At 39.3% G+C, this 9917-nt stretch overlaps 1 protein-coding gene across 1 annotated transcript; it reads left to right on the top strand.

Moving 5' to 3' along the window:
• Nucleotides 1-893: 893 nt before the first annotated feature.
• LOC117110235 lies at nucleotides 894-4729 on the top strand. The gene is made up of 2 exons (XM_033252865.1): nucleotides 894-1967; nucleotides 3764-4729. Exons 1-2 carry the CDS (start codon nucleotides 1400-1402, stop codon nucleotides 4294-4296), a joined length of 1101 nt encoding a protein of 366 aa, XP_033108756.1. The 5' UTR covers nucleotides 894-1399; the 3' UTR covers nucleotides 4297-4729.
• Nucleotides 4730-9917: the final 5188 nt, after the last annotated feature.

Raw genomic sequence — 9917 nt, 5'->3', positions numbered from 1 at the left:
ACAATTTCCAGTTTCTTATTGGCCAGTGATTCGATCATCATATTGTTGGCATCCGGATCGGGATTTTCTCGCATTGACGCACGGCAGCTAACGGTTAGGAGGATCCGGATCCTGCTAACCGTTAGCTGCCGTGTGAGAACATAGCCTCAGCAGACAGCGTCGCGTGGTCTAGCGTTCCCAAGAGCGGAGTTAAATTCGTCATGCGTACGACGCAGTGAGTGCCCGGCTTTAGAAACGCTCTCTCGACGGTGATGAGTCAACTTTGAATCTAAGTATGCCTAAAATTAAAAAAAAGAAAATCCTTAGAAATTAACTAAAACATGGAATCGCTATTTTATGAACAGTTTAGTTCAAAAGAGATACAATTCGATGATTTAATATACGTGTGTGTCATGCATAGCCTTTTTGTTTTCTTTTTTGAATAACAGATTTCAATATTACTATTTTCCTCCAACCAGATTGCAGACATTATGAAACAAATAACCAGCTAAGCTATCAATATAATCTACCACGTTTACCAAAATGCGTCACTCAAATTGAGTTCTCCGTCAGGGCATCAAATGACGTACACATCGCATTGTCGACACAAGATACAGACCTCAACCCGTTATACGAAATCGTAATTGGTGGTTGGGGCAACACAAAATCCGTCATTAGACGATGTAAACAGTGTACAGCACTTGCTGTTTATCAGAAGTCCGGGATTCTGGACCGAAATGAGTATCGGCGTTTCTGGATTCAGTTTGTTGATGGTGAAATTGCAGTGGGATATATCGGAGAGGTCGCTTTTATGACGTATAATGATTCGGACCCTCTTGATGTCAACTACGTGGGTTATAGCACAGGCTATGGAAGTCGTGGAAACTTCTACTTCTGTGACATAGGTGGGTAAATGGATAATGTATTGTTTTGAGTCTCGTGCACATTCCGTCGCCTGGTCTTTGGCCGACGAATTTCTTCATCCGTTGACTGTCGACGGCAATCTGAGAGGATCATTCTTAGATGAAAACGACCAGGTGCCCGATAAGTTGCCATCGGTGTAGGCCTACAAGAAATCCATTATCCTGTCACTAATGTTATGTATTAATTTATTACTGTATTAAAGTGTAAAGGCTAAAATGGCCTTCAATTTAATTTTCTGTTATGTAGTTCTTAGATTTATAAATTTTTCCCCTCATAAAAATTGTTTACAATGTATTGTGATTTTTGGCTATTCTTTGGCAAACAATAATCTGACTGACAGTCTGACTTAGGCCACTGTCGACTGACGAGCTAAATCTGACTGACTGACAAATCCTGTGAGGCCAAACAACTGATCGTTCATGCAGACTCGGATAACGTTGACCATCAATCAGAATCATTTTTAGCTCCCGTACTCGTGCTGTGGAAATAGCTCAGAATGTTCCTACCAAGAAGCACGTCTGCTAAACTTGTATGTGAGGGAGTAGAGTTATGTTTGATCATGAGAAAAAAAAACAAAAAAAAAACCGTTTTAACAAAGTTTGGCCCATGCAGGTGGGCACTTTTTTTGCTATTACACCACCACATGATTAAACTATTTCGTTTGTATGGTACAGGTTGTGACTGTGGAGATGACATATACAGCCTCATTCACCTATCACGTGATATCAAACGCTTCAGAGTTAATACGAGTTTGGATTTTCTTACCGATTATGAATATGTACATTTTCTGTTCACTTCGAATTTTTCCATCAATACATTTGCTTTTGACATTGAAGTGAAGAAACAAAATCCAGTTGGATTTAAAATCAAAAGCACCAGTTTCGACAGCACCACGGAGTTTGAGACAACATTTGATGCTTGTAACATCTCGGTAGGATACCAAAACGGATACATCATGATCAACCGTACAAACGGATTGACAATACTGCAGTCGCAAATGTCTACTTCAAGGCCAATATATTTTTGGTATGGCAAAAATATCCAGATTTCGGAGTGCAGTACAGGTGAAGGCAAACATTTTGATAACTGAGTGCTGTCAACAGGCCCGTAGGCAGGAGGGGGAGGGGAGGGGTGCAGTGGGTGCGGATGTACCCCCTCCCCCCACCAAATTCCAAAAGGTCCACTTTTTAAAACCTATGATTTCACAAAATTGTTCCTAATTATCACAAAATGCTATAGCATGCATTGCATTATATATTTGCCAGCTTATCTAACCGTTGATTTTTAATAATGTGGTATGAAATTTGTTAGAAATTGATCTTCTCCGGTGATTGCAGATTGATCTATATAATATGAAGAATGTTATCTATAGGCCTGCAGATGTACAGGACATAATAACGTTACTTTTTCAGGTCCCAAAAACACCCAAATTAATGAAAATTTAAATGAAATATTCATGAATTATCATGTGTTTGAGAAATCTATTATGTAGGACCCTCAAAATGCTACTTCGTCGCTTTTCTCACAAACCCCCTCCAGACCTCTGCCCCTGGACCACCAAATTTCAAAAAGTCCACTTTCTAAAACCTATTATTTCACTAAAATCGTTCCTAATTATCGCGAAATGCTGCTATAGTATGCATTACATTTTTTGCCCGCTCTTCTACCCGTTGATTTTTAATAATGTGCTACGAAATCTGTGGGAAATTATCAGCTCCAGTGATTGTAGGCCTACAGATATATAGGACATGAAAAATTATGATTTCACAGTGGTAGATTCAAAGGGGCAGAGCCCCCTAAAGTTATAAAAGAAATGGAGAAAAAAGAAAAGTCATAATTAAAGTTTGTCTGAGAGTGCCATTTCCGGCCACTTTGAGTTGCCATAATCATGGTGGGGCTGAGGTGATTGCCCTGAGCTGTGCAAGTTTCTCCCTTCACCCCACCCTCTATTTCTCCTGCTTTACTGTAGGTCCCTAGACAATACTCAAATGAACGAAAATTTAAATAGGATATTACAAATTATGGATTTTAGAAATCCGTTGAAAAAAGGCCCTCAAAATGCTAATTTGTCAGAGCTTCCAGAATATTCGCCTCACCCTCGCGGGGATCCCTAGGCAGTCGCCCATCGTAAGGTCCACTTCGGTTGCAAAACGCACCTCCCCATCGAAAATCCTGCCTACGGGCCTGCTGTCAATGAGGGTGTTGTATAAAACTTTTTAAAATTCTTTAGGATTCCCTTTCCCTAGCATAGGCCTATCAACTATACCGTGTCATACATTAGGTATCAAAGCTTGCATTATGATAGACCTATAATTAATTTTCGTCCAGAGATAAATGCAAGCAATAACAAGTAAATCATGGATTATCCAATATCTTTAGCCAACGATATTATGTGCACCAATATTACCGTAACGTGCTATTGGAAGTTCAAGTCTCAACACACATATAAAAGTTGGTCTCCCTCTAAAGACCTGTCCAGACTATCAAGTTTTATTCAACAAAATCATATGACATGCCTAAATATGGTCATGATGACATCACATCACCATATATAGAAAATTGTTGACGACTATATATAGGCATACAACAGTTTATAGCCAAAGAAAATGTGATAGTCTGGACAGAGCTCTAGGCCTATTAAGTTTCCTTTTATTCTAAGGGCGGTAAGCCTGGTTTCCATACAATCGCTACATGCTATCGCCGACTCCTTTGGCGACGATGTTTGGTCAGTTAAATCTGGGAGCTTTCCTGATTGCGTCGGGGACAGCTACGCAGTATTGCAGTGAAAACGCTGTAGCGACTGTGTAGCGATTTTATGGAAACCAAACTAAATCTTGACCTACATCCTTTTATTTTAAAGTGTTGAGTGACGAATGCAGTGCGGAGTATTCAGACACCACTAATCAGCTGTTGGAGGTAAAGTGTCCAATGAATAAATGCAATTGGAAAATCCAAAATAATGTTTTTGAGAAGTGCGATGCTAATTGTACACACAAAATAGCAAACTGCGCCGACTATCTCACATGGTATAATGACAGCGGCACTTTTGACACCTGGACTCAACTCCAGATGATCACGGATGACAACGCACAAACGCAAAATCGGGTGATTTCTACAGCAGACCTGAAATGGACTGAGCCGCAACACGTGTCACAGCAGTATAACACCACGAGCTATCAAAGAGAAAACATTACTACGATTGGAGACAACATTAACACGATTGGAGAATATGTATCAGGCGATAGTGACAACACGGACACTCCCATTAGCTTTGGGCAGCCGGTAATGACTGCCATGCGTACGGAATATCGCAAGACAAGTCACCGTCCGGCACAAATGACAGAAACGTCAACTGAGAACGGTAATACTTCTTCTTGTCAAATCCATTCTTAATATAATAACCTAAGTATGTCCTTATTTGCTAATAATTATTTTAATAACTATTTTCACCATCATAATCATCATATCACCATCATCAATATCAGATTATCCTTATCATCAATATCATCATCTTCATCTTCTTTATCATCATCATCTTCTTTCTTCTTCACTACCACAAACAAAATTATCAATACTACAGACCTACCAACCAACCCATGGGTCATGAAAATCTGGAGATTTTTTTTAATTTTTTTTTTTTAATCTTAAAAATCTGGAGATGTACCAAAAATAAACTGGAGGTTTTCAGAATTAGCCAAAAGATGAAGCAAAATACTAAAAAAGACACGTCAAGACAAATCATGCTATAGTGGTATAAAATAAATGGGATACAGAAGTACTGCAAAACGTTTAAATGTCTGCTTATTGATATCGGCGATTCGGCAGATACATTGTTGAGTGACGTCAAACGCACGTCTGTAAAGTTTCTTTGAAACTGTCTCGATCATAATAATTGAATCGCCCGCCATGCGTCAATGCTGTATTTAGGCACAGGGCAGAGGTAGACACTCTTTATGGAGCGATGCTCTCTTTATATTATGTTAACCATAAAGATGTAAGTGTAACTGATCGGCTTACAGTAAACCATCAAACTAGCGTAATATAACTACATTTAAATTCCATCCAATTTAACGAAAACAAGAAATACTTAATTAGGCCAGTTATTAAAATTCAAGTTCTCTGAAGGTTAACTACAGAATTTACAATTAATGTACTATACATTGCAAAAACTGTATTGAATAAAAGAAAATCTTTCGAATAAAACATTTTTCGCTTGACATTAGGAATTAGTCACTTGTTAAACAAAATGATAGGCTATGTCAAGTGTTATATTGAACAGTGGCGGATTCATGGGGAAGCCCAGTCGGCACGGGCCCCCACCCTCATAATTCTTTCAAAGTTATAAAACAAAATGAAGAAAACAGACAAAATTGTATTCAAATTTTTTCATCTGAGAGTACCATTTCCGACCATCTCGAGGTGCCATAATCAAAATTTTTTCTTACCTCAGCCCCAACCATGGTGGGTGAACACTCCATCTGCGCGAGTCCCTCCCCGGTCCCATTCGTTTTCGACTTCCTGGACCCGCCACAATTGAAGTACCATTTCAGGGCTATTATCGAAGGGTAATTTTATCCATCGAGGGAAAATAGAAGATTTCGTCGGGGAATACCATCAAGGATACCCCTCATGATAAATGATTCATTGTGATCGTGGAAGCAATCTCGAAGACAATTATGAAGCCATATTACAGTAGCTTGATGCCTATAAAATTAACCAAATTCACCAAACTTCGTCAAATATCCGTAGCTTCGTGGGGGACTTGGACTCCTGGACCACTACCGGGGCGTTTGGCGGTCCCCTGGCCCCCAGCCTAGATGCTCGCTTCCCTCGCATACCGGACCTTATGAAATGCCCCTCCCCCTTTCAAAAACGTTCTGTCGCCGTTGGTACATAATTTATTCTGAAAAGTCGCCTTACCAAGTGCTTCCTTATTTTGTTATCCCTGGTGATCCTATATTCTAGTTTATCAACTACCTTGGCCACTTAATTTCATTTCATTTTTAATGAATATTCTGCTATTAAATATATTTAATATGATGACCAAGTAGAGAGTTGGAATCTTCATGAATAATTGATTATTTAACATCGATTATTTAATGTACTGTACACTTTGTATTTAATTAAAGATAAAAAATCTACTAAAATGGTGTAACAATATGTTTCTGACATAGATGAGAAAAAGAACATGCTGTATTTCTTTCAATATTGATCGCTTCAGACTGATTGAAATGGTAAACATTCAGAACCTTCCAGTTATAGAAGGATTAAGCATAGAAATAACTAAAAGACGCTATCAAAAAGGGACCTAATACTCTGTAGGCTTAGTACACTGAAAAACAGCCGCATGCTCGATTAGAATGGTACAGTAATTATTTAGAGCCAAACCTTAAAAAGCACGATCCAACAATATTTTCATCGTAATAAATTTTTTATGCAAATTGACGTAAAATTTTTCCATAGGCTAATGTAATTGTTTACCTTACCAAAGTGGGAGGCCCATCATACACATTGTTGACATAAACAATAACAACAACATTAATAATAATAATAATAATAACAATAATGTTACATTTCTGTACTAATTAGAAGCAGTGGTGGCGCCAGTGGATGGGGGATGGGGCTATAGCCCCCCCCCCGTCGGAGAAGCATAGCCCCTCCCCCGTCGGGGAAGACGATACATTTTTGTCGGGGAACAAACAAATAAAAAAAAATATTTACATCTAATATTCGTTTAGCCACTATATTGCTTGTGTTAACTTTTCATCACAACAACAACAATAACAATAACAATAATAATATTAATAATAATAATAATTATTATTATTATTATTATTCAATGAGACTAATTAAAAATAATTTGCGTTCTGTTATGACAAATGCTCATTTAGATAGCCTCATGATGGTTGGAATATTCGTGATAGGTGAAGCAACCTCGACCATGAAAGCGTGGTTGACAGATTTCATGCAAAATTTCCAAAATATAGAATTTCACTTAATTAGATGGTTACATTGCATACTCTTTGTTTCCTGTTTCATTCAAAATGTTTTGGTTTTGGAAGCTGATTTCAACATTAGAAATCATAGCCTACATGAAGTCATATTATAGTAAATAGATGCCTATCAAATAAGTAATAACAATTCGCCATAATTCATCAAATATCCGTGGCTTCCAGCTGGACCCCCACTGGGAGCTCTAGGTGGCCCCTCTGGCCCCCACCCAAGTGAGACTCGATTCGCTCCACTAGCCACCCCTCCCCCGTCGGGGCCTTTAGCCCCTCCGTCGGGCAGGTCCTGGCGCCACCACTGATTAGAAGTAACAAAACATGTAAAATGTGAATCCATCAGGCCATCATTAATATTCTCTCACTTCAGAAAATTCCCATCAGCCTTAACTTCACGCGATTTGAAGCAATGGAGATGCATTTTCAGCTGAAATAGACCCACAAGAACGCTCTTATTGCATCATCATCGGTTGGGAATCTTCTAAAATCGTCTTGACCGTTTATTGTCGAAATAAGATACGAATACGATTACAGTAAAAAGTTTCGTATGTTACGCTTCGACGCTTTCGATCGCATAGCTTGGCGTGTCACGATGCATTTAGGCGGCCCAACGCGAGAAGGACCCATGCAGTCTCAGCATGGGTCCTACTTGATGGCGCGAAAAAAGTAAACAAATTGAAATACAGTAAACAGAAACCAATAATTTTGCTAAACTCACAAAACGACAGGAGTGTAAAAACAAACATACGCAAACATGTGCGTTATGGGAAAATACGTGTGTTTATGATACGCGCGCGTATTTCTGACCCTGTTCTGATTGTTCAGTTATATAATAAGTTTGATTGGCACTCCGCAAAGGTCTATTGATAGCTCCGCTACCATAATCATTCAATGCCTTTTTACAATGTAGGGCCTATGAAGACTTTGATACATCGATCAAGATATTATCGTTGAACTCATTTTATTGAACTATTCATTTTGTAGGGTTGACAATTACCGATAATGGAGAAGGTAGTGACAAGAATGACCGACGGACACAGAATGTTGCTGAGTCCACAGATGACATCAAGGCTGGTGTGTTTCATTCTAATCATACAAGCCTATCTGGTGCTTTTTACGTGTATCATAAATCGGCATCTTCACAGGGGTGGCGGTAGCGGGGTCTAAAACAAGGGGATGCCTAAAGCCTTGTTCAGAGATGCCCCCCCCCCCCCACGTCGGTGAGAAAAACCACAATTCGTCGGGGAGAAACATAACGTATAATTATATATTTTCTACATATTAGCAGACTTTAAAATCGATTAAATAAGCCCTGAAACCCCTAAAATGTCATATATTCCGGCCCCTAGAACACTTTCGAGAGAGTTTGCGCGACACCCGTCGGGTAAATCCTGGCGCTGCATGATCTTCAATGATAATCATAATCATAAACGAGTTAGGCCTCTCATCATCGTCCACACCATCATCATCATATCATACTTATCTTCATAATTATCATCATCATCATTATCAACATTATTATCATCATCGTCCGCATCATCACCACCATTAAAGACATCATCAAAATCTTAAAATAATCACAATACAACAATTATGCTTCTCCCGCACCCCTCCCCTCGCCCACCCTGCGCCATTATTATACTTATGACACCACCATCACCCTCTTAATAATATAATAAATATAAATCAATCATCATCATAACGTGAGTAACCAAGACAACTGGGCTGGGACTAGACTCCACAGAGCCGAAATTTAGGCCAAGAAAAAAAAATTATTGTGTTGGCCACGCCCGAGTCACCGACCCAAATTTTATGAAATTAAGGGTCGTCGTTTTAGTTTTTTTTTTCTTTTGACAACAAACAATATTTTTTATGAGCAAATAAGGCTGGAATAGCCTTGGCGAGGTTAGGGGACCAAGGATAGCCTATTTTGCTGGACGGTACGTGATGCGAATCCAAAATTGTTGTAATATTTGTGTATTTTTTACTTTTTAGACATAAACACATGTTTAGTTGTAAAAAAAAAAAAGTTTTCCTGCCCACCTACCATTTTTTGGATTTTCTCAAAACCTGGCCAACACAAAACATTTTGTGTTTTTCTTTTTGGCCTTAATTAGCATCACCTCTAGTTGTGATACCCTAAAGGCCAACTCAGACAGCGTCGTACGACGCTGCCCGACGCGATTTTTTGTCGCGTCGGATCTGTGTGAGTTAAACGCAGACGCGATGGTGTGCGTCGGGGGCAGTCGCGTAGTAGAATATTAAACATATTTAATATTTCTCACGACGGCTTAAGACTGTCCCCGACGATAAATCGGGTCGGGCTGCGTCGGCCGACGCAGCCCGACGCGATTTGTTGTCGCGTCGGGTCTGTGTGAGTTGAACGCAGACGCGATGGTGTCAGTCGCGTAGTAGAATATTAAACGTGTTTAATATTTCTCACGACGGCTAAAGACGGTCCCCGACGATAAATCGGGTCGGGCTGCGTCGGCCGACGCTGTCTGAGTTGGCCTTTAGTCCACCAGAAATACGGATTTGAAGCACCAAAGTTGGACATGATTGCAGCAAAACGTTTTTTTATGAATATATATAGTTAAATTTTATATCTACAACATACAAAAAGTTTACCAAAATATACCCACGGGAAAGGTGATTTTTATAGCAAAGAAAACTGAACTATTTCACTGGGCTTATTTATACGCCGTGCCTAGGATGTGTGTGCTGTGCCTTGGTTACGAAGCGCTTTAATTTGATTTGCCGCTGACGCTTTTGATTGGTTAACATACCTTCAACAGTCTGCGCGTACTCATTTACGCAACACACGTACGTACGTACGCAAGTACGCAAGTTCGTACGTACGTCACGTCCAGAATGTAAACACGGAAATTGTTAGATATTATAACCTCTGTAATATTTAAGTTCAGGGTAGATGGATCTACAACAATAATTCAATTTTAATTTTAAATACAATGATAGGTACGATTAATTGACAAATAGTGAGGCCTGCCC

Source organism: Anneissia japonica, unplaced genomic scaffold, assembly GCF_011630105.1.
Source record: "Anneissia japonica isolate Jap-2015-1 unplaced genomic scaffold, ASM1163010v1 scaffold287930_len349246_cov199, whole genome shotgun sequence".
NCBI lineage: Eukaryota > Metazoa > Echinodermata > Crinoidea > Comatulida > Comatulidae > Anneissia > Anneissia japonica.
The sequence above is the reverse complement of the archived record's forward strand: the minus strand, read 5'-3'. Positions and strand labels throughout refer to the sequence as shown.